The sequence below is a fragment of the Lotus japonicus genome, chromosome 1, assembly GCF_012489685.1.
Source record: "Lotus japonicus ecotype B-129 chromosome 1, LjGifu_v1.2".
Taxonomy (NCBI): domain Eukaryota; kingdom Viridiplantae; phylum Streptophyta; class Magnoliopsida; order Fabales; family Fabaceae; genus Lotus; species Lotus japonicus.
The window spans coordinates 94,473,043-94,496,508 of NC_080041.1; the positions used below are offsets into that span (position 1 = coordinate 94,473,043).

The 23,466-nt window shown below is 35.7% G+C and overlaps 3 protein-coding genes and 2 long non-coding RNA genes across 10 annotated transcripts; 2 read left to right on the plus strand and 3 right to left on the minus strand.

The window, feature by feature from the left end:
* Positions 1-886: 886 nt before the first annotated feature.
* LOC130727988 (uncharacterized) lies at positions 887-6,500 on the minus strand. Of its 3 annotated transcripts, XR_009015502.1 has the most exons (9): positions 6,486-6,500; positions 4,389-5,293; positions 3,889-4,072; positions 3,250-3,414; positions 2,939-2,993; positions 2,719-2,848; positions 1,838-1,935; positions 1,270-1,373; positions 887-1,199 (listed from the first exon to the last, which is right to left on the minus strand). It is a non-coding gene; the product is annotated as an uncharacterized LOC130727988 (long non-coding RNA). The 3 variants fall into 3 exon arrangements; XR_009015503.1 differs by having other exon boundaries at positions 2,719-2,993; positions 3,250-3,328; XR_009015501.1 differs by having other exon boundaries at positions 2,719-2,993.
* LOC130727985 (protein trichome birefringence-like 34) lies at positions 6,492-8,975 on the plus strand. Its single transcript, XM_057579301.1, has 5 exons — positions 6,492-6,933; positions 7,220-7,397; positions 7,560-7,756; positions 7,900-8,058; positions 8,539-8,975. Exons 1-5 carry the CDS (start codon positions 6,569-6,571, stop codon positions 8,885-8,887), a joined length of 1,248 nt encoding a protein of 415 aa, XP_057435284.1. The 5' UTR covers positions 6,492-6,568; the 3' UTR covers positions 8,888-8,975.
* An 817-nt stretch (positions 8,976-9,792) lies between these two features.
* Positions 9,793-12,564, minus strand: LOC130727986 (proteasome subunit alpha type-4-like). Of its 2 annotated transcripts, XM_057579303.1 has the most exons (3): positions 12,393-12,552; positions 9,995-10,771; positions 9,793-9,870 (listed from the first exon to the last, which is right to left on the minus strand). In XM_057579303.1, the coding sequence occupies exon 2, from the start codon at positions 10,761-10,763 to the stop codon at positions 10,011-10,013; it is 753 nt and encodes a 250-aa protein (XP_057435286.1). In that variant the 5' UTR covers positions 10,764-10,771; positions 12,393-12,552; the 3' UTR covers positions 9,793-9,870; positions 9,995-10,010. The 2 variants fall into 2 exon arrangements, with proteins under 2 accessions (XP_057435286.1, XP_057435285.1); XM_057579302.1 differs by having other exon boundaries at positions 9,793-10,771; positions 12,393-12,564.
* Positions 12,565-15,720: 3,156 nt separating this feature from the next.
* LOC130727990 (uncharacterized) lies at positions 15,721-16,807 on the minus strand. Its single transcript, XR_009015504.1, has 2 exons — positions 16,668-16,807; positions 15,721-16,155 (listed from the first exon to the last, which is right to left on the minus strand). It is a non-coding gene; the product is annotated as an uncharacterized LOC130727990 (long non-coding RNA).
* Positions 16,808-17,765: 958 nt separating this feature from the next.
* On the plus strand, positions 17,766-20,167 carry LOC130727989 (B3 domain-containing transcription factor VRN1-like). 3 transcript variants are annotated; one of them, XM_057579308.1, is made up of 6 exons: positions 17,766-18,031; positions 18,213-18,428; positions 18,504-18,642; positions 18,840-18,901; positions 19,021-19,768; positions 19,864-20,167. In XM_057579308.1, the coding sequence occupies exons 1-5, from the start codon at positions 17,903-17,905 to the stop codon at positions 19,261-19,263; spliced, it is 789 nt and encodes a 262-aa protein (XP_057435291.1). In that variant the 5' UTR covers positions 17,766-17,902; the 3' UTR covers positions 19,264-19,768; positions 19,864-20,167. The 3 variants fall into 3 exon arrangements, with proteins under 3 accessions (XP_057435291.1, XP_057435288.1, XP_057435289.1); XM_057579305.1 differs by having other exon boundaries at positions 18,213-18,642; XM_057579306.1 differs by lacking the exon at positions 19,864-20,167 and having other exon boundaries at positions 18,213-18,642; positions 19,021-19,837.
* Positions 20,168-23,466: the final 3,299 nt, after the last annotated feature.

The following is a 23,466-nucleotide window of genomic DNA, read 5'->3' on the forward strand; positions in this document are numbered from 1 at the left end:
TTTTATAGACATAACAGCATGCTTAAATTGCTCTGATTGAGTGTGAAAGATTTTCAAAAAGTGGGGAAGTGCAGGAGTAAAGTTTTGTAAAAGTGAAGAACTTACAGTCCAAAAGTTACGAATCTTAAGTTTATATAAGAACGTTTGCTTGTTCTTCAAGTAAACTTGATTGAACTAATAAGCCTTTTTTCTCTCTATTGGCATGTAGAAATACTACTAAGTAATTGTAGCTTTGTATTCTAAGTTTTGGATATATATATATACTAGGATAATAGCCCGTTTCCGTGCAATGCACGGACGAGCGATTCTATATTTTATGATTTTTTATTTTATAATTTTATAAAATGAACAAATTAATTCACATACCAATGGTAATAGTTTGTAATTTACGCAATTATTTAAAATGAAGTAAGGAGGATAAAAGGTGCAAGGGAAGATATTTCAAAGAATTGATAAATGAATTTCATTGATGACCATATATGTACGATTCTCATTTATATTGAGAGTAAAAAGGAAAGACAATAAAGAAATCTACAGAGAATCCCATGAGATATTTTTGAACCTCTAAGCCATGCAAGACACCAGTATACTTGACCTGTTGACCAGTCCAACTTTGTTACCAAAGTAAACTTTCATGATATTTTCAAAAGCATGCAGAATAAGCAAACTGTCTGAACCCACTTGGTGACTCTTCCCAACAACCCTCTTGAAATCTAGTATCTTACTTTGTTTCCCATTTACATTCTCAACCTTAAGCAAATAATGAAAACCATAAAACATACTTTGGGCAACCCCATTTAAATGCGAAACCATAAATAAACACTTAATATAAGTAAAAATAGATACTTAATGGCATAAAGGAGCAAGGCATGTGCATCTTCTGCAATGGTGAATGGTTGAATGCTATTTTAGAAAGATAATAAAAAGCCATTAACAATGAAAATTTAAACAATGTAGATGAGCAGAAAGGGTTAATCAAGATTTTGACTGATTCACCCGTTTAAACATCTCTTATTGTGCAGATTTCATCATCTAAAACCTCATGTGTGATAAAGAATCAGCACCTGATGAAACATAGGGCTCATCCACAGTAAAAATACACACACGGTTGATGAGAAAAGGAATAGTCTAATACATGATTCAGATTTTAACATATGAAAAATAAAGAGCTTGGACAATGGTGCTTACAAACATATGTCCTGCAAATAATGTATTAAGTTAGCATATGAAATTACGAACTAATAAAAAGCCACGTAATTAGGGGCTTACTTGATAAAAGAAAGTTTATCTCATCCATCTGGGATCTGGATTCACTGCATTCAGTACTCACTGCAGTCACTTGATTCAGCCAATCTCTCCACCCTTTGGTTTATCTAAAAGCTTGAATAGTGTCAATTCATCTATTCCCTACTGAAACACTATTGTTTGCAAAACACAGAATCGGTAAAATCACTTACCCAATAGTTCAACATGCTGTCATATATTTAGATTTTAGAAAAGAATTATGCAGTGGAATGGAAACAGAAACGAAAGCCCTGAGTAGAGCAAGTTAATATGTCCAAAAGATCAATTATCTCTTACTCATGGATTTGAATTATGTCCTTATCATTTCTATCATTTAGAAATGAATTGTCCTACCTTCCTTTCTCTCAATTAGTAACATGGAAAATATAGAAATAGCAAAAAATGGGTTGCAGGAAACTTTTCATACTTAAAATCAATATCTCAATAATTTCATGATTTAATCAGAGGTTCATTATCAAACCAAACCCAAATCAAAACCTTAAATCGTGTGCGAGCAAAAGAGAAGGGTGAATGTGAATGAAAAAGAAGGTACCTCCAAGAAATTTGTCATGCCTGCATTACACACTCGGGCTCGCCCACCAGCCCCTTCAAGCTGCTTCCGCCGCCTCACAAGATCCAAGGGAAATGTTACTGCAGATAGGAAAACAGATGAATTGAACCATAATCATTCTAGTCAAAAGACATTCACATGGGATTGAGATTGTATTAAACCTTAGATTATTAATATTTTGTGTCATGCATCATCAAATATGGTAAAGTAACAAATGGGCTGAAATGGACACCAATTCCAAAACCAGAAATTCAATCAAAATTAACTATATTTGAAATCGATAAGCTATATAGACAAGACACAGTTTCAAATTGTAGTGATCTTAATTCCTTTGACAAAGGTGCAAGCCTACACCGCAACAACTATGCTTAATGATGACTACATAGCACAATATTGAACCCATGGGGTTCTCAACCCAATATTCAACACTAAATCCTTATCAACAATTGGTAACCCATTTAAGTGTTAGAAACCAACGACCACACACTACCAAACACACTAAGATGAGATTAAAGCACATTTGTTAGGAACAACTCAGTACTGTATCCATTGACTCCATATACTCTTTGGAAATAGCCATTGCAATGTAACCACACTCCTATATTTCAAAGTCATATGGATCACAAACAAAATGGACTAAAAAGAATACTTCGAAAACAGAACACTAAAATGTAGTTGGGTCATGGATTAAAAGTCATGATTAGAAAATAGATCATTAGAATGTAGTTTTTTTATAAGCCAAAGATTTGTTAAAATGAAGCATAAGGGGAACTTCAACCTAATACAAAGATAGAGAATCGCAAAATGAGAGAATAGATATAAGTTACAAAGAAATCATAAAAATTAAAAGTTTCCCAACAAACCCCTTGTGCGTATAGATTATCCACTATAGGCCCAACTCCACAAGTCACTAATCTCATATGGATCCACCTTCTTCCTGCCTATATTACTCAAGTACCTCCCATCTTGATTATTCGACAGCAACAGTAGCACCTATGTTCAACATATCAGGAAGTGATACCAATCAAGTGATACATGGTGGGGCAAATTGAAAGCTAACAAACATTAATTGGATAATATTACCTGTTGCAACCTCTTATCTTATCTGCGGCCTCTAAGCTCAAATAAACATAGCAATCTGGTGAGCCAACAGAATAAAAAATCACACTTAGATATCACTCCAAATTAAAAGAAATCAAATAAAGAAAACACACACACTTATAAACGAAACAACAGAAGAAGGAAGAGATTAACCATGAGTTGGTCCAGAACACTGCATGAACACACTCTCCAAAACCAAATGAGTATTTATAGGAGTGGAAATGAAAGAAGCCCATTACTCTATACCAGTAGGACATCAATTGAATATTAGTGGGTTAACTATTTGTACTAACCTGATGTGATCTGACGAGGACAAGGCAGAAATCAATGACGAAAGAGTCCATCATCTTCTCTGTTTCTTCTGATCCACACCTGACAACACTCCATCTCAATCCATCATCTTCCCAAGTGAGTAGCAAAATCAAGTCCAACAACACAGATAAGAGGTGCAAAGAAACCTTCATTATAATATATGAAAAAGAAAGTAAGAAAACAGCCCCATAGTGTATAGCATCACGTGACAGCCCCACCACCAAGAGCAAAAAACTAAAAAACAAGTCCTAGTGTTATCTCAGAACCAAAGCACAAATGAAGGAACATGGAGAAAGATAGTGTAGTGGAGTCTCTTCTGCGAGGAAAGGTAGAGAGACATATCAATGTAAAGGTAGAGAGACACAATGACAAGACCATAGTGCGATAAAGATAGACAAATCTTAGGTAACCATCAAAGGCAATGTCTTCCCCGAGATTTCAAAATCTATGTAGTCTCATCTCAGGAATCTTAAGAATGTAAGTGTCCATGCTTTTGCACATAATTCCCACATAATGAGCAAAATTTCAGTTACTGATTCAACATACAAATTTCAAAATGGCATGTTAAACTGCATGTTTCTATATTGAAATTGAAATCTAAACAAACTGTGAGTATTTACCTGGACCTCCATCATTGTCTTCAAGATCTCCAAGAAGAAATGAATCGAAGTCTTGCTCAGTGGATGAATTGGAAGATTTACTCTTCAAATTCTTCTCTGTTGCTTCAGCCTTTCCAGTTCTCCAGTACCTCAGTATCCACATTCTGCTTTGCTGCTTCTTTGAGCTGAACCTCCTTTCTTATACCTAATTGTAACATCATTGATCGTTATTAGACAACAAATATTAAATTCAAAAATATTCTAACTTTTGCTGTCAAAGATAAACAAAAATAGGGTTTTCAGAACCCATATAAATATGAAACATACGCCTGCATATCAATAATGAGCCAGTGTTTCCAGAAACAGCAAAATAGGTGATTTTGATTAAAAATACACAGAGGAAAACAAAACAAAGTGAAATTTGAGAAGAAGAAAGATGTGTACATTGAAAAAAACCCAAACATTAGCAGTATTTATAGAGATATGAGAGGAAAATTGAACACTTGCAAAGTCCTACTAACCTGATGTGATACAACGATGACAAAATAGTGCATCATCTTCTCTGTTGCTACTGATCCTCATCTGACAGCAGTCCTTCTTTCCCTCTTCTTCACTCTTCCTTCAAAAATCGGGATGATCTATCCTGTCATCTGAGCTGCCTCACCTAACCATTGACAACCACCATCTTCTCTTCTCCCTCTGAATCGGATTCTGAAAATTTTGTACTTTCCATCATCATCTCTTGTCCTTCTCCTTGCTTTCTCCTTCCTCCATTGTCTAATCTCCATCAAAGTCTAACATAACTCAACCCAGTTCTTCTGTTCCTCCTTCCTCATGTGTTGTGCAGACGTCGCTGAAAGGGGGAAGAGAGGAAAACCTAACACGATGATGTGTGATAGGCTACAGAGACAGGGCCTGCAGGGATGACGATTACCCACCAAATCAAACCATGGAGACACTCATCTCCTTCATCCCATACTCCATCAACGCGTTCTGTGACGTCATACAGGAGCTTGAGTAGAATAGAGGGGAAAAAAGTCTCACAGATGAAGGGCCAGGATTTAAGAGTGAAAATGGAGAGAGAGTCAAATAAATGACCCAGATTGGAAGTTCTCTTAGGAATAGTGATTTCTTGTCTTTCTTTTAAGGTGTAGTAGATATGCTACCAATACCTTCTAAGTTATCCTTCCTTTTCTTTCCTTTTTGCTGTCATGTGTGTGTAAACGGTATCTTATCTGTTTCCCACTTTAGATTCAAGTATATCCAGAACAAGATATAGATATAACAATTGATGGTTGTTATTTTTATCATTCTTTTAGAAAGAGGAGTGGAAAGCAAAATGAAGCTTCGAGCTTACTTCAAGCAATGTTCTTGGTTGTGTCAACGTCAACTACATAACCGATTGGTATATTTTGTTAAACTGTGCCTGCAAAGAGTCATATCAAACAAAAATTAGAAACAATATATCTAATTAATACGAAAAGTGCTTGGTTTAGTTAACTTGCCATAGAAAACAATATGTCGCTTACTTCTAATGTGATATGGATGCAATATCTCAAGTTTTGGGGCAAAATTAACAAATAAAAAAACTCACATTTTTCATTTCAAAATTGTCCATGTATAAATGAAAAGTGAAATTTGGATCCTCTAAATTCAATTTTCTTTCCAAATGAGATCTAACTGATTGATTTATATCCAACGGTTTAAAAAACATTGGAACTAGACACCATAAGCTCAAACCACATTATGGAGAACCACGAGGTGTGATCACGCCATCTCTTTGTTATGAGGTAGTTGATTCGATCCTCATCCATAGAAAAATAACTCATTTCGTGCTAGTCATTTACTGCTTCGTGGAAATACTCATGGCAAGGGGAGTAGTCGCTGCTAACTCGTAGTGCCATGGATACCATGAGCTCATAAAATTAAACCACGATGATGTGGAGTTCAAATGATAGAAAAGTTTAATTGTTTGACAACTTAGATCTTAGAAGCATAGTGATTTGATTGGAGAACATCAATTAAAAAAATGGTTCCTAAAGGATAGTAAAAGTTGATAAACATATGAGTTGGGGAAGAGAAGGTCCATAGATCAAATCCCTGAAAGAGAAATTTAGCCGATAAAAAAATAAAAATAAAAAGTGAAAACAAACCATGTGTTAGGAGAAAATTCAAAACGAAAATGGGTGACAATAACACATGTTTCGGCTGATTTTAGTCTACATACATATTAGCGGTTGTTTTTAACAATCATGAACATTTGTGACGATTTTTAACCGCCACTAACATATATGTCGATTTCTTTACATATAATCGGTCAATTTGAAAGCACTCTTTAGAGTTAAAAGATTTTCTTTTTAATACTACATTGAAGTTTTAATTTCAATTTGTGTATTTGAAATTGAAATCTATATTTAGTCTTCACACAAGTAGGTAAAGTTGGTTATTCTTATTATTGTTATTATTATTAACCATTTCTTTCATCAAATCATTAGAGATGGTACCATCTTAACATGGAAAAATCTATCAACACCAAAAGCTTCGAAATGCATCATGTTCTACCTACTACTTTTAGTGGACATGTTGGCTAAGACATAATAGAAACCACTTTCACCTACCGTTTGCAACGAAGCTTCATAAATGATCAGGAAGACACGGTGCAACAACACGAAGCTACAGAAACGAAGAAGCAAAACAAACAATGGCAAAGACACCCCAAATAGTGGTAGTAGGGAGCAGTACTTGGGGAATCAGAAACATCTTTCATTCTCTTCTAGCCATCTTAACCACTCTTCTAGTTATCACGACCATTTATCTAACACAAGAGGGAGCACAATTAAAGTCTCCAAAAACAAATAATGTCTCTTGTGATGAGTCATTGTCATCATCAAGTTCAAAATGTGACTTGTTCTCTGGGAAGTGGGTTTTTGATAACGAATCTTATCCACTTTACAAAGAGCATCAATGCAGTTTCATGTCAGATCAATTGGCTTGTGGGAAGTATGGAAGGAAGGACCTGAGTTACCAGAACTGGAGATGGAAGCCCCACCAGTGTGACCTTCCTAGGTGTCTCTATCCCACCTCCCCTGCCTTGACATTTTTTTAATCGGTCCCAATATTTGGACCCCCGCAGCGTGGCGTCAGCGGACATATATAGGCTTTCTGGCAGTTAAACCGCCACAAAACCTGTATGTCACTGGTGTGTCGCGATTGCACGGTGGTTTACAAATCTTTTTCTTTTTGAAATCGAGTTGTTATAGGGTTTACCTACATGTTATATGAAATATGGTTTATCAGGTTTGGCTATGTTTTTGAGGTTTGTGTGGAATGTGGTTCTTTCTATGTTGATAAGGTTCAACGCCACAGCATTGCTTGAGAGGCTGCGAAACAAGAGGCTTGTGTTTGTGGGGGATTCACTTAACAGAGGCCAATGGGTTTCCTTGGTTTGCCTTGTTGATTCTTCATTGCCCCAAACTCTCAAATCCATGCATTCCAAGGCCAATGGTTCACTAAACATTTTCAAGGCCAAAGTAAGTGTTCTTCACCCTCATATCAGCAAGTAGGAAATATAAAAATGCTCTATCTTGTTTCTTTTATGTTTGTTTCTTTATGATTCTACAAGTAATCAATCACATTAATTTGCAACTACTTGTGTTGCTAATTGTTGGCTAATTGACACATTAAAAATGAAGGAATACAATGCAACCATTGAGCACTATTGGGCCCCATTACTTGTAGAATCAAACTCAGATGATCCAGTAAACCATAGGGTACCCGAGCGCACTGTGAGGGTCAAGGCCATTGAAAAACATGCAAGGTACTGGACTGATGCAGATTATCTAGTCTTCAACACTTACCTCTGGTGGAGAAGGCCTGTCATGAATGTTCTGTAAGTAGTGCAACTAACCTAACCATTCATTTCCAACCACCATATGATATGATTTTGTTATTTAATTTGGACTATCATAGGTTCATTTATTTATCCTACTCCACTTTACAAATTGATTTTGACTGTGACAATTGAACAAACAGGTGGGGATCATTTGGAGAGCCAAATGGGGTTTACAAAGGTGTTGAAATGTTGAGAGTCTATGAAATGGCCCTAAGGACCTGGTCTGATTGGTTGGAAATCCATGTCAATCGTACCAAGACCCACTTGTTTTTTGTTGGCATGTCACCCACTCATGAAAGGTACTATCCACAGGGCAAGTATATATATCATTTTCTCATTGGTTATATATGGTATATATCTATCACAATTGCATTCCCCACTCTTACATGAGTTCAGAGGAAAAGAAAGTGAACCTATATATATAAGAGTGAACCTATCAGTACATTCCATTTAACATTTTCTAATACTTTGATGGCAATCCTTTGTCACATCCAACTGAACCCCCACCCAAATGAGAGAAAAAACCAAAGCTGTGCTCACATCGATATTTAGTTTTAAACCAAACATGCTAGTGGATCACTGTTTTGAACATATTTTCACTTTCCTCACTTTACATATTTCAAAGATTTTCAATACAGCATCTTACTAATGTGCACATCATTATCCATATACCCAAAAATTTGAATACACATATCAGCGCACTAGCCCAGAGAATTAGCTCTATAATTCTTCTAGAATCCATCAACATATTAGATTTGTAACACTAAAAAAAATTGCAGGGCTGAAGAATGGGGAGCAGCCAAGGGGGATACTTGCTACAAAGAAATAGATATGATAGCGAAAGAGGGGTATTGGGGGAAAGGGTCTGATCCTAAAATGATGCATGTGGTAGAGAAGGTGCTTGATGATTTGAAAACCAGAGGTTTGAATGTTCAAATGCTTAACATCACACAGCTCTCAGAATACAGAAAAGAAGGTCATCCATCTATCTACAAGAAGCAGTGGGAACCTCTAACCAAAGAACAGATTACAAATCCAAATAGTTATGCAGATTGCATACACTGGTGCCTCCCTGGAGTTCCTGATGTGTGGAATGAGCTCCTTTATGCTTATATTTTCAACCAATAACACACATTTTCCATGGCAAGCATGGAAATCAGTGTTTTGTGTAAAAATGACACATTTATATAGCCCCACTTCTCTTTCTATTTAATAATTTTACAACATCCATACTGCAAAGCACCTACTTGTTGAGATTCATTGAACTAATCAGCTAAATTACTCGAGCAAACTCAAAAACAACTTAGAAGTTAGAACCCATTTAGATGCAAACTAAAGAAGCTTAAAGAATGCTTTTTCTAGTAGGTAAGCCCCGACAAGCTCCAATAAGCCATATCCAAACGGGATCTTATGATGAAAAAATTTAGGGTTAATCCTCTAATTGGTCCCTGTGGTTGTGTGGCCGTCTGAAATTAGTCCCTCCCGTAAAATCTAAGTCCTCGTGTTTGAAAAAGTGTGTGTAGCAGGTCCTCGCCGGAGGGACTAATTTCCACACACTTTCCAAACACGAGGACTTAGATTTTACGGGAGGGACTAATTTCAGACGGTCACACAACCACAGGGACCAATTAGAGGATTAACCCAAAAATTTAATTCAAAGTGATAAAGTATAAATAGTCTATCTAAAAGCAAGAATTTAACATTACTGGCAAATTTGGAAAACTATTATTACCAAAGAATAACAAAGAAACTATGGTTACTGGTATTCGACAGACCAGCACAACAGAATTTCCAGAATACCCTCTAACAAACCTATTTCCTCCTTCTAAAGGAAAGTTACAACAGAATTTCCTCCAACCTGCAAATAACTGTCAACCAGTTATTTTACAAAACTGACAAAAACTGTCACAGACCTAATCTATCAGCAGAAATCTGAGTAATGTTACTCAACTTTTAAAATTGCTTGAAATTGAGAACCTAGATGAGCATAGAATCTACAATCTCCAAGGCAAACAACAGGGACAACAAAAGAGTAATCGGTAAACCATACATGCATACGTATGTGCACCTTTGTGTGTAGATGCAAATATCATAGATAATGGATCTATGTCCTGAAAATCAAGAAATATACAGGATATCAAAAGTTATTAGCATCATGAAGATATGAAAAGATTGTGAGCTTGACCTTAAAAATAAATTTAGTACACTCATTGACGTCTATATGAATTTAAGAACCTCATAGAACAGCAAGCTAAGCAGTGTCTGTTGCTGGTTGGGTCACGCCAGACTTGACCAACAGCTTCGTCAAGGCTTCTGGGGAGCAAACTTGATACTTGACTTCTCCATTGGGTGAGAGGAATACCTCTGCAAGTTCAAGCTTTTCCGAGGTGAGACTTGTGCTGTCCATAGTTTTACTCAGTACCTTCAGTGCAAGTTGAACTGCTTCCTCCCTTGTGATATCATCCTTGTAGTCCTGTTTCAGAATTGACTGTGCTGCCTGGTTGTTGGCACCAATAGCTGAAGCTTTCCATCCGCCATAATTTCCACTAGGGTCACTCATGTAAAGTTGAAAGCCGAAATTTTTGTCCCACCCTGCGAACAGGAATGAGACTCCAAATGGCCGAAGACCACCGAATTGTGTGTAACCTTGCTTGGTATCACAAAGAGATTGAACCAACTGCTCAACAGGCATTGGCTCTTGGTACGCGAAAGTGTAACGTTGAGCTTGGATCCTAGCAGTGTTGATGAGGATGTTGGCATCAGACATGATCCCAGCCACTGCGCACGCAACATGATCATCAATCTTGTACATTTTCTCAGTGGAAGTTGAGGTTTGCAGCAGCTTGGATGTCACTTTCTTCTCACCAACCAGAACAACCCCATCTTTTGACAAGATCCCGATTGCAGTACCAGCGTTTCCGATGGCCTCCATTGCATACTCCACTTGGTAAAGACGTCCTTCAGGAGAGAAGATTGTTGTGCGGCTATCATATCTTCTAGACATATTGTCCTCTGAGTTTAAATCAAAGCAAAGACAAAAAAAAGGAAAGGAGTTAACAAGAATTTATTTGGTAGACGAAAAGAAATTAAGAGAACCAAGCAGAATTCAACAAAAGGCGTTCCTGTAGGAAAAAACAAGAGTACCAGAAGTAGTTTTTAATTTTTTGTATATGATATTGTGTCTTGATATTAATTGAATGAAAACTGAGTGAGGACTCTTCCTTCATGGAATTTTGTTTTTCTACCAATAGTTACTCTTTCAAAATTATCTAATGAAGCTTTTCAATACTCTAATCTCTACATAGCAGCAAGTTCAACAATCAACTTTAAGATAGAGTAAAACAAAGTCAGGAACATGGAAGGAGTAACAATGGACTGATCTATATTCCTCCTTAAAGTGTTTTACGTGTGAGTAACAATGGACTGAACACATTGCATGCATATCCAAAATCACATGAGTTACACAATTTGCCAAGAAAAAAAATGTGGAAAACAAACCTCCCAAGTAATGATAAAGTAATACATAATCATAATATTAGAACCACCAAAAACATCAGCGACCCAAAAAGATATAGTTATTGGTCATTATAAGAATCAATTGAAAGATTCTACAGACTGAAGAAGATAGCAAATTAAAGGGACAATGATCACGAAGTCTATTTCCACTAAATCGCAATACAAATTATACAATCTGAATAATTTTAATGGGTTCTGAACACCTAAACCTACTAAAACAAAGTATAGTAACTTATAAGCTTAGGTCACATATATAGCATTACGAAAGCCTAAAATCACATAACATGGCCGGACCACTAAAAATGAATCAGGAATCCAACCAAAGCAAAAGGAATAAATTTAAATCCGAAGTATTTCATGTATTAATATAGTGAAGTGTCAAATTCGTTCCTAAGAAATTCGGCAGCAAACATCTTTTTCTCTGAAAATGACAAAACTCGGCTTTAGTCCTTAAGGAATCACAAGCCTAGACCATACTACTCCTTACAACACTAAACACATGTTAGCAGCACCGGTGAGGTTAACCCTGGCATGCCCAAACGCAACCCTTCTAAGCCCAAGTGGCTTATCATTTATCAATTATGTGTAGTTCTATTTGTTGTTATTTTCCTGATTCTAGAACACTCTTTGGTTAGGGAGCTCTTTAGATGACGGACACTTATACGGTTAACCTTGTTTGGAGGAAACTAACCAACCAGATAAAAAGAAACCCCAAATAATGAAAATGGCATGCAGAAAATCAGGGCATTTTTGCTTGTGTTGTTATTTCTTTAGCTAGAAGCCTAGAACTGTTAAATTGCTTACTGGTGGAAGTAGAATTAGAAGTCTACCAACACACTAGTCCTTGAGAATGGCAAATATAGCCCAATGTAGATCGTTCAGAATCAGGATAGGGTTTATGAATTCTAATCTGGAACTAGTTTCGGAGTCACTAATTGATAATCAACCTGTCATGTTGCATAAATCAAGTACTGAAAATCTTCCAAGAAATTGACGATTATAATTGCAAATGCAGAATCAGGGTATTTAATTCAACACACAGAAATCACCATAACACTATAACAGTAACCCAATCAGAAAAAGAAAAATTGAAGCGGAACAAATTTAAATAGTATACCAGAATTGGGGAACACGAAGAACGTAACGGCGATTGGAGAACCGAACGAGCGGCAGAGAGAGAAGGTTAAGAGTACTGCTACTGTCACTGAACAAGAAGGGATTGTTAAATGCTCTTTTCGTTGGGGACAAGTTACCTTCCACTGTCCCTAATGCTCTGTTTGGTAGATAAACTAATAAGTGAGAAATATAGTAGATTTAGTAGGTTATTTTGTATGATAGAGATAAAAGAGAAAGATAAGTGAATGAATGATGTGGAAAGTTATATTTTGTGTCAAAATACAATTTTAACCCAATTAATACATGCAATAAACTATTGTTATAGACACAAAATAAAAAGGACAAAAAGTGAATATGATAGCCACGAGTCTCTACTCTACAAATTCTCCCCAATTTGGAGAGATTGAAAAAAGTGTCATTGAGTACCTTTTTAAACTCTCTCTCTACTACAGCATTTCATACCAAACAAGTGGAGATTACACATCTCTCATGTATCTCTCTCCAAAGGACTTCTCTCTTCGGCATCTCTTGCTTAACAAACACATTGTAAGATTAGACTCTTGTGTGATTTAGGCCCCCTTTATAAAACGAGAGATTTTATACGAATTTTCCATTTATTCCTGTCGTGATTTGCCATCTAATTGCAACAAAAAGTTAGAAATTACTCACGTGTGGACTTCATTAATAATGTGGAATAGTTAATTTTGCTAATGGAACACTATTTTACTAAATAAATTAAATAAAATAAAATAAATGATTAAATAATAAAAAATGAGTTAAGTAATTTTTATACAAACACCCTAATTCTAAACTTCTTTCACGTCTTCACCGTTTCATCTTCACTTCATGGTCTTCATCGATCATCATTACCTCACCTCTTCATTTGTACCGTCATTGATCTTTAGCTCCTTCGCTGCTAATCTTCGCCGTGAATCTTCATCTCTATGCCAAAGGTTGAAACAGAGGGAAGAGTGGGAGGAATATAGAAGAAGAGATCAACAGAGAGAGAGTGAGAGAATGATAAAGAAGAGATCGAGAGAGAGGGAGAAAGATGAAGAGATCGGGAGAAGAGGGATAAACTTTGAACACAGTCCTTTATCTCGCGAATAGCCTATGGATCCGAGCTCAAAGATCGATTTGAACCTTGATCGAGACTCAAACTCAAAGGCTTCTCGATGGCCAAAGCTTCGTACTAAAATCCAAGAGCCAAAACTTAGTTTAGGGTTAGGATAGTGGAGTGGCTTGATGGTGGCTGGTAAGGGAGAGAACAAGGTGTTGGGGTGGTTTTAACTGTTTGTTTCATTGTGATTGAACTTTGGTTGTTGATACTTTAGTGCAGATGGATTTGGTAGAAGTAAGCCTAGATTTGGTTTTCCTCTAATCAGATATGGATTTCTTCTCCTTAGATCTAGGTCGACTTTATATATATTTATTTTTTTTATTTCCACCTAAACCCTTTCTCCTCTCACCTCCCCATCCCTTTTTCTTCTCACTCTCATCTCTTTCTTTTCAAACCGAGAACACCTTCTCTTCGCAGGATTTGGAACCTCTCCAGCTGCTGGAGGGTCCATCAATGTATACCACCCTTAAAAAAATTTAGTGTTTAAATTACTTTTTCACCTCAACACATTTCAACCATTAATTATTTTGATCTATGACTATAAATGAGTTGTAGAGGCTGGACAGGATTTTGGGCTGGAGAGGATTCCGATCCCTCTTCCCAAACTCCTTTCATCATTATCGTCCCTTTAACAGTCTCTCTCTCTCTTTCCGTCACGCAACACGACAACACCTAGACGATAGCTTCTCTTTACTCTTTAACTTGGTCATTCCAGCATACTATGATTTTTTTAGACCATAGATTTTGCAGACTTTACTCATGATGTTAGACAATAAGAGTATAAGTCATAGAATCCTGAAAGTGTGATAGATTAAAAAGTTTAGAATTTTTTTTTGGCTAAGATAGCTATAATATTTCCATAACATTGTTATCACTCAAAATATGAGATAAACGATGTAGGGGCCTAAAATATTTGAACTTAACGATCCACAACATTCATAATCCATCAATAAGATTCATCACAGAAATTACAATTTAAGTATCATATACCAAATGCTTCCAATTACAAGTTCACAATATAATCTCATATATCAATTCATGCTTTCAACCTCGAGTTCACAACATAATCTCATACATCAATTTATCTCAAATTCATTCAATTATAACATGTAATTTTGCACGATAAAGTCAAAAACTCAAAGTTCTCTTACTTTAGCAGCTTTTCTTCCTAAGTCCAACTCTGATTCGGTCACGTCCTCGCTCCTTGTACTGTCTCATTTTCCTTTCGTCATCTAGCTCTATAAGGTTTGTGATTAATTAAGGAAAATAAACTTAGATGTTTCCCTGATTTAGTGCTTTAATGTTTGTTTGGCATGATCTTTATATGTGACTTTATATAATGAATTTAATCAAATGGAAATAATATTTTGATTATTAAAATTAAAGTTATTTTCCCACGAGTTTCAATCTTAGAGTCGCCGAAGAATTTGGTTACATTTTGAAAATGGTCAAAACGATGCGTCTTCTAGAACATTATTTAATTATCGAATTATTATTTGGATGATAATTAAATATTTTTATTTTCATTACAATGGTGTATGTGTAAGTTGATGAATTTTGACTGTAATATTGTTATGAAGTGTAAGATTTCGAGATACATTGTTTTCAGCTCGTAAATGAAGCATTTTGAAATCTGGGCAGATTTGCCTGCAAGACCTGGTAGGCAAGATTCGTTTGGCTGACCAGGAGAAGCAACCCCCAGTACCCCACGATTGCAAATGCTTGTTAAAAACCGAGAAACGTGGAAGTGGCAAGGGTTGTAGTGTAAGTTAGACGAGTTTGCCTCTATAAATAGAAAAAATGCTTAAATACTCTTTTGATTCTTGAAATTGTAAAGGGAACCAAACCTAGTCCCTGTAAAATTTTCACATCAAATTGGGTACCTAAAATTGTTTTTTTAATCTAATTAAGTCCTTTTACTCAATTTTGACCAGTCAACGGTCCAGTGGCAAGCCTAGTCAGCTAAGGATGTCCACGTTGACTTTTTCACATCAATTTTAGTCCTTGAAAAAAAATCAATCAATTTTAGTCCCTGTTCTTCCACCTTCTTCCTCTTCCTCCATAACTCAAATTCTTAAACCCAGAAATTCAAAACCCTAAAAAATATATATGTTCATCATATGCACCTTGTTCTTCCTTTTGAATTTATGAGATTTGAGTTATGGAGGAAGAGGAAGAGGAAGAAGGTGGAAGAGGAAGAAGATGAAGGTGGAAGAACAAGGACTAAAATTGATTAAAATATTTTTCAAGGGACTAATATTGATGTGAAAAGTCCACGTGACCGTCCTTAGCTGACTAGGCTTGCTACTAGACCGTTGACCGGTCAAAATTGAGCAAAAGGACTTAATTAGATTAAAAAGTCAATTTTAGGGATCCAATTTGATGCGAAAATTTTACAGGGACCAAATTTGATTCCCTTTACAATTTCAAGAACCAAAAGTTCATTTAAGCCTAGAAAAAATGATTGTTTATACAAATAACAAAACACAACACAATATATCAATCAAACTATAAATTTTCCGCATTTATCTTTTACTTCATGCCAAGACTCAAAGATAGTCTCGATCGTAGCCTCTATATATCCTCCAGCTAGCACGTGCTTGAGCTTCATCTCTTTTCTTTTTTGTTGAAACACGCTTCATCGCTTCATATATAAAACAAGTTAGCCATAAAACACAAACCTGAAAAAAGTAATTCATATTCTAAAAGAAACTGTTTCTATAAGATAATCAATTGAAATTAAATTCGCTTAATTCAATGTGTAAACCGAAAACCCAAGTTTGCAAAATGGTACTCGAATATTTCAAATAAGAAACCAATTGTTTATTACACATTAAAACTCAACGGGAAATTAAAAGAAATTATTTATATAAATTAGTATTCAATGAATAATTGATTAGTAATTTACTTTAATGAATAATAAAATTCAAACAATAACACATTTTGAATTCTGACAATATATGAAAGGGGGCGCGTTTACTATGGACCACTTTTTTGTGGTCTATAGTTGCATCACCTGCTTTTAACCTGCTACTGCAGGTTTTGCAGGTAATTTGTAATTTTTTAAAAATAAAATAATTAATATATTATAGTATAATTAGTTATATAGTTAGTGAATGTTAATATGATTTAAGCTAAGTGGATCTGGTAACTCACCATTCAACCCGATTTCATCTTCTTCATCAACAATTCTCAAATCTGACCAACACCCCCAACCACCATCTGAATGCTTTATCACAAATAAAAGCTAAACAATTGATGGAGAAAGCCAATCAAACCCGCAGCACATATCAAATATTCCATCCCGTTTTGATAACAGCACTATCTCAATCCACCAAACTTGCAATGTCATATTCCCAAAAAAGCTTGAAAAAAGTTAGCCATCAAACCTGCGTTGTTTATCTTCTAGAGCACATTCCAGGAAATGGAAACAAAATTAACCAATACTGATGCTAAAATTACAAAAACTTTACCAAAATATATAGAAACTAGCCATTAAAGCCTCCTTTGATCATTGTCTTTGCAGATTATAGAAACAACAAGAAGAAGACATAGAAGCAAAAAAATACTCAGATCCATCACCGCAATCATCTACCGTAATCATCCACAGAAGAAGAAGAAGAAGAAAACCTAGAAGAACAAAAACCGAGAATAAAAAACCCAAATTCGTCACCGCAGTCAACTAGCATAATCATCTACCCAGAAGAAGATGAAAACCCAAAACGCCAGATCCGGAACGAAGAAACTCCAGATCTATGGTTTTCCACATGAAATTTTTGGAGCCTGCTCGCCGGAAACGAGTGGGACTTGGTGATTCGAGCGAGAGGAAGTGAAATCATCTTGGGTTTTCTTTTTTCTGGGGCTGCTATGGTTGTTGTTGGCGGTGGGATTGGTGCGGCAGGAGTTGGTGGATGCGGTGGTGGTGGATGCTTTGACGCCGGAAATGATGGGGTTGTGGTGCGGCCGGAGTTGACGACTGTGTGGTGGCGTTAGTCGCCGGCGGTGAAAATGGTGCTCTCTGGTTGAAAAGGTTGAAGCTTTGAGAGAGAGAAAAGGGGAGAAGATTAAGGGGTAATTAATTAACTTGAATATATTAATTATTTGTATTTTCAAAAATTCCAAAAATACAAAATTACCTCCAGTAACAGGTTATTAGGTAGTGGTCTAAGTTTACACCACCAAAAAGTGGTGTAGGTTAAATTTTCCCATATGAAAGGTTTCCAAAATCAAAAGTGCGCAACAAGCAAAATTAGCATTTCCCAATACATAGAGCCACAAGTCATCAGTACCTATATGAGTCATTATTATTACTATTTATAGGTTAGGTTATTATGACTGACCGTTAGGAGAGAGTAAACTCCAAAATCTAACCCTCTCACCATAAGAATAAGATGATCAAGTTCAATTTCCTTAGAAGTTGCAATTTCATCACTTTGTGTATGGTTGCTATGGAAGCTCCAATATTGGCATTGCCTCGCTTCTTCAAAGTGATTCATGATCACGAGCAACAAAAAGAAACAGTAAGCGGTCTTTTAACATTTTTCATATATACAAAAAATGATTCAACTATAGTCCTTTTTCTCATTTGTATTCGATCTTATTTTCTTTCTAAACATTGCTGAGTTTAGATAAAGATCGATGGCTTGTTTAATCTTTCTTGTACTCAAAATAATCATGTGTTGCCATATTACTTGCATGCAGAGGATTCCCAAGGCTGTTGCGGACAAACATTGGAAAGGGTTATCAAACCCTATAGTTCTTAAACTCCCAAATGGTGATGATGGATGGAAAATATTTTGGGAGAAACGTGATGATGGTATTTGGCTTCACGAGAATTGGGAAAAATTTTCAAAGTTGTGCTCGTTAAGATTTGGATCTCTTTTAGTGTTTGATCATAAAGGTGCATCAAGTTTCCAGGTTTCAATCTTTGATCCCAACACTATAGAACGCACATATGATAGTGAAGGTAGACATGATCATGATTCTGTTCAGATTCTGGAAACACCACCGCTTAAGAAAAAGAAAACTGGGTCAAATGGTGAACCTGAGAGTCCTCCATCTGAAAGGACAAAAAATAACGGCAAGAGAAAAATCAATGTGGACATTGATGCTACCCAACAAGAAGTCTCAGGCGAGTTCATCATTCCCCCTTTATATTTTTCTTTTCATTTTTGTTACATTTCACTTTTTTATTCAATTTATTAGAAATATCATGTTATTTTATTCAACTTTTTTTGTTTGTATCCATTTTTTTTATTTCTATTCCTTTTTTCACATATATATATATATATATATATATATATCTTCCTTTTGTTTTTTTATGTGCAGATTCAGGAAATCCAAACATGAAATCAGATAAATTTGAGATTACTGTAAATACAAATTACCCGGTAATATTCTTTCTGCATAGAAATGTATTTTAATTTCCTTTTCATGAATTAATTCTATGTACGTAGTGGTTGGTTGTGGGTACAACGTAACTAAGGATTTTTTTTAATCCTTTTTGCAGAACATACCACAAGAATTCATGAAGAAACATAACACGATTCATGGAAATTATGTGAAGTTGAAAGTAGAGAAAAGTTCTTGGGATGTGAAAGTGTTAAAATATCTACGACTCACTAGGTTCTCTGATGGTTGGCGTGCATTTGTGAAAGAATGCGAATTGAATGTTGGAGACACTTGTGTGTTTGAGATGGTGGATGAGAAAAAACTTGAGTTGCAGGTTACAATCAATAAATGCCACCGCTGAGCACTAGCTAGGTGTTCTTCATGCTAATTACTCTATCATGATCATGGACTAAATGTTTAGAACATTAATTTCTGTATCTTTCAATTAATTTTGCAAGCAACTATGTCATATATGAACTCTGAACAATATCATATCAGCTAATCACTACAAAAAAAAAACGCTATTTAGTGGGGTTATTTAGCGGGGGTTTTGATAACCTCCGTAAATGTGGGTAATTTTTAATAGTTAAGGGGGGTTTTAATAACCCCCGCAATTTTTTTATTCATTAACCCTCTCACTCTCGCACTCTCACTCTCAGAACTCTCACTTCTCAGTCTCGTTCTCGTTCTCGTTCGCCATGGAAGCTCACGATTTCAAGCGATTTCCACCGATTTGTTCTCGTTTTGAACCTATTGATCTCGTTTTCCACCGATTTCCACCGATTGCAACTTGATTTCCGCCGATTTCAACCTCCACAGATTTCAACCACCGCACACCGCCGTAGCAACAGTCTCCTCCACCGTCGGTATGACCTTGTTTTCCACCGATTTGATCTCTTTTTCACCTTTGCTTTTCTTTGCTTCAAAAGCTGACTAACGGTTTCTTCTTCTTCATTCGCAGTTCTCTCTGCCATTTTCTCATGGATCCATCGCTCAGAGACTCAACAACTTCTACTCCGTCGCATGCTGCATTCTCTGGTACCGATTTTTTCTTAATTAACCTATTCAGATTTCTAAATTAGGTTTTCATTAGTTGATTTGGGAAATTGGGTCTGGTTTGCAAGTCAGATTAAGTGGGTAGTTGTTACTGGTTTGAGGAGTTTGTTCCTCTTGGGTTTGTTGATTAAGTGTGCACTTGAACAGGTTTTTGTGTATAGTAGAATTGATCGTTATGCAGATGTGAAACTCCAGATATTCTATATGTAGTTGAGGGATGCTCTTGGAAGGATACTTATGAGATATACAGGATCTGTTTCTCTGATTTCTTGTCATGTCAAGGCGTAGAAGGTTAACAAGGGTCATGTGAGGAGTTAATACGATGTGTTGCAGAACCATTGCCTTCATTTTGTTGTCAAAGAATCAATTAAAAGAACAGGAGGGTGGAAAGTGCTTATCTAGCTATTTTTTTGTACTGTTGATCAATTTAAGGTTGTTGATACTTTGTTTAGAAGTAATTCTCCCTTTGCCCAATTGGATATCCTTTAATTGGCCAAGTGAGGAAGAAGCTTTGACTTATTTCTTTATTGTTATTTTTTTCATGTTGATCCTCTAGGATAGGTAGAGAATTTTGAGGTCTTAGTGATCATAATTATGGCCACATTGGTAATATTTTTTCATGAATGTTTACTATCTCAGTTTGTGACTTGACCGTGACTGCAATTCGAATGTTATATGGTGGATGCTATTGCTGAGAGTGAATTTTTGTTGTTGTGTTGAATGTGTTTTGAATATGATGATGTGCAGAGTTGTATCTTTGGATAGCTTCTTAGATAAAATTCAGATTTGGCGTTGAACAAGTGATTTGAATCATTGATCTTAAGTGTAAAAGCATAAATTAATGTTACATTGTGGTTGCTGAGAGTGAATTTTGTTGTTTTGTTGAATGTGCTTTGAATGTGCTGATGTGCAGAGTTTTATATATTGGTCATTGTTTGTTTGACAGCATTGCTGATGGCTGTTTCTTTATCTTCCTGTGCTTTGAATCATTGGTGCTTTTTATATTTTCTTGCTTTTTATAATCCAACATATCATGATTTTGTTTGAGTAACTTGTCCTTTAATTGTGCTGTTCGCTTCACTATTACATATCATTAAAAGCATATCATGAATGAAAATACATATTGAGATATGCAAGATCAGATAGCAAGGGGAATAAGAGAATATAATGCAACAAAAGTCAAAGAGAAAACAAATGATATTGAATCTTCTAGCTATCTTCTCCTGCCTTGTTGGCTCCAAGGCATCTTAAACTTGTTGATCCTCCCAACCCCCAACACAAATACCCCCAAATGAAAAAAGTTATATTTCATGTCTCTTTCATTCTACATTAATTTCCAGCAGTCATAAGGATTCTTCCAAGACTTTAGAGGAGAGCTCATAGAAATTAATTTCACCCAAGGATCTGAGTCACTCCTATTATTTTAACAGAAATGCATCGCATTCAAGTCTGTGTGTTTAAAGAAAAGTCCTGCTCCTATGTTTGTCTTGTCTCCCTTACTGTTCATCTTAGTGTCCTATATGTTTGTAGCTTTTGGTTTCCCCATTTTACACTGTGAGAATGTAACATGCTGTTTGATTATCTCCTTTTTATGCTGTTTAACAACAATGTATATCTTGGATGAATCAAAATGACAGTTTTTGTATGAGAAGTTTCACTTTCTTCATACAATATAAATCCCACATTTTATATCAGCTATTTTAAGATCCCTGAAGAAATGGCTCAATTCTTTGCTCCTGAATCACATGTATGTGATTTTAAATTCTTAAGCTTTATTTATGATTTTAGTTTGGCATGCTTGTTTGAATGGATTTGCACTGAGAAGTCTGTCAAAATTACAACTAGTAATACATATCAGAAGTCTGTCAAAATTCCCTTTTGTGCATGAAACTAACTTCTTTTCATCTAATGTCCTATCCCTTTCTCCCTCCCTCCCTCTCTCTCTCTCTCTCTCTCTCTCTCTCTCTCTCTCTCTCTCTCTCTCTCGTGACGCCTTATCTTTTTCTCTACTTCTGTTTTGACACAACAGGGTGGGGTCCAGTCCAGAGCCAATTCTGAATTTCCAAACAACCACTAATTTGCGGTTGTTCAGGATAGTGAGTGACTTTTGGCATTTAAATGCTTCTTTTTTCTCAAAATTAACATTAATCTGCATGTTTAATCAGCTTATCTTTCTTCATAATCAATTGTAGAAACTAGAAACATTGTGCTATATGTAAGTACATTTAAGGAGTTTTTCATTAGTTAGAATAGAAATCAATAACTGATTTTTTGTTGTTGGTTTGTGTCTGAATGGTAACTGTCAGTGATTGGTTCCATCATTTTATTTTGCTGAATTTAAATTAACCCAAAAGATCAATCAAATCATGTAGAGACAGATTAAGCATGTTATGATTTAGATATTGTAGAGGACCAATGGTAACTGTGTATTAAGACTTTAGCTAATGAGTGGAACAATCAAGTCTTTGTTGCCTGAGGACCTGGAAAACCTTAGAAGGGACTGTGACATATTTCAGAAGGACCAATATCAAAGGTTAAGAAACTGAAGCTGGTTTATGTAAGCTTGTTGTTCTTGTGAATTAGTAGCAAAATTGAAAATGAGATGTATGCTCACACAGCCTCATATGCCTAGGAACACAACATATTTATGCAGGTTAAGTATAAGCAGTTAAGCATGAACTTTTGTAAAACTTGTTAGAGTGTCTTGTTGTCTTATATGTAATGCTAATTAGTGTATTTCTTTTTATCACTCTTCTTATAAGTATTTTTATCATCTACTAAATATTTGAATTTATTATTTCAGGTAAATGATATTGGAAGTACATCCGACATACATTCGGATGAAAGCGGATCATACAATGCTAGCAACATGTAGTGCTATTTTATTTAGTGTTTTGTATTTTGGATATTGCAACTTAAGTTTCTCACTATGGATGTTTGTTTGGATTTGAATCTTTAAACTATATCACATTACATTAGTTATTTGCAATAGAGCTTTATTAATTCATATTATGTGCATTTAAATATTCAATAACTGTGTATTCAACAATTAAATGAGGTTAAAAATGTTCCTAGAATAACCTTTAGTAGCCAAGGAAGGTTTAAGGGAGGTTTAAAACTATAAATAATCTCTTGCAACTAAGGGAGGTTGAAAACCCCCGTTAAAAAAAAGCTTGCGGATAAGGGAGGTTTAAAACCCCCGCTAAATCCATATGCAGGTACCAGGGTTTGCTAAAAAATCCCGCTAATAATTTGTGGGGAGTGTAACTTCGGGATTTTTCAAAACCTCCGCTAAGTAACTCGCGGGGGTTGAAAACCCCCGCTAAATGCAAAAAAAACCCCACTAAATAGCGTTTTTTTTGTAGTGAATATATATGTTAATATCTATATTTACCTTCTGGCTTCAAGTTCTCCTCCTAGATTCTCTTGATAGAAAATTTGTGAAAACCTCTCAAAGCATGCGCTAAGGCTACAATTAATTCAAATGAGAGACATTTTAAGGATGTGG

Bases quoted from the DNA above. Each gene is read 5' to 3' on its own strand.
- LOC130727985 (XM_057579301.1), top strand. From the start codon at position 6,569: ATGGCAAAGACACCCCAAATAGTGGTAGTAGGGAGCAGTACTTGGGGA. The intron at 7,757-7,899 runs GTAAGTAGTGCA...TTGAACAAACAG, and splicing joins AGGCCTGTCATGAATGTTCT to GTGGGGATCATTTGGAGAGC. The intron at 8,059-8,538 runs GTACTATCCACA...AAAAAATTGCAG, and splicing joins ATGTCACCCACTCATGAAAG to GGCTGAAGAATGGGGAGCAG.
- LOC130727986 (XM_057579302.1), bottom strand. From the start codon at position 10,763: ATGTCTAGAAGATATGATAGCCGCACAACAATCTTCTCTCCTGAAGGA.
- LOC130727989 (XM_057579305.1), top strand. From the start codon at position 17,903: ATGATCAAGTTCAATTTCCTTAGAAGTTGCAATTTCATCACTTTGTGT. The intron at 18,032-18,212 runs GTAAGCGGTCTT...ACTTGCATGCAG, and splicing joins ACGAGCAACAAAAAGAAACA to AGGATTCCCAAGGCTGTTGC. The intron at 18,643-18,839 runs GCGAGTTCATCA...TTTTATGTGCAG, and splicing joins TACCCAACAAGAAGTCTCAG to ATTCAGGAAATCCAAACATG.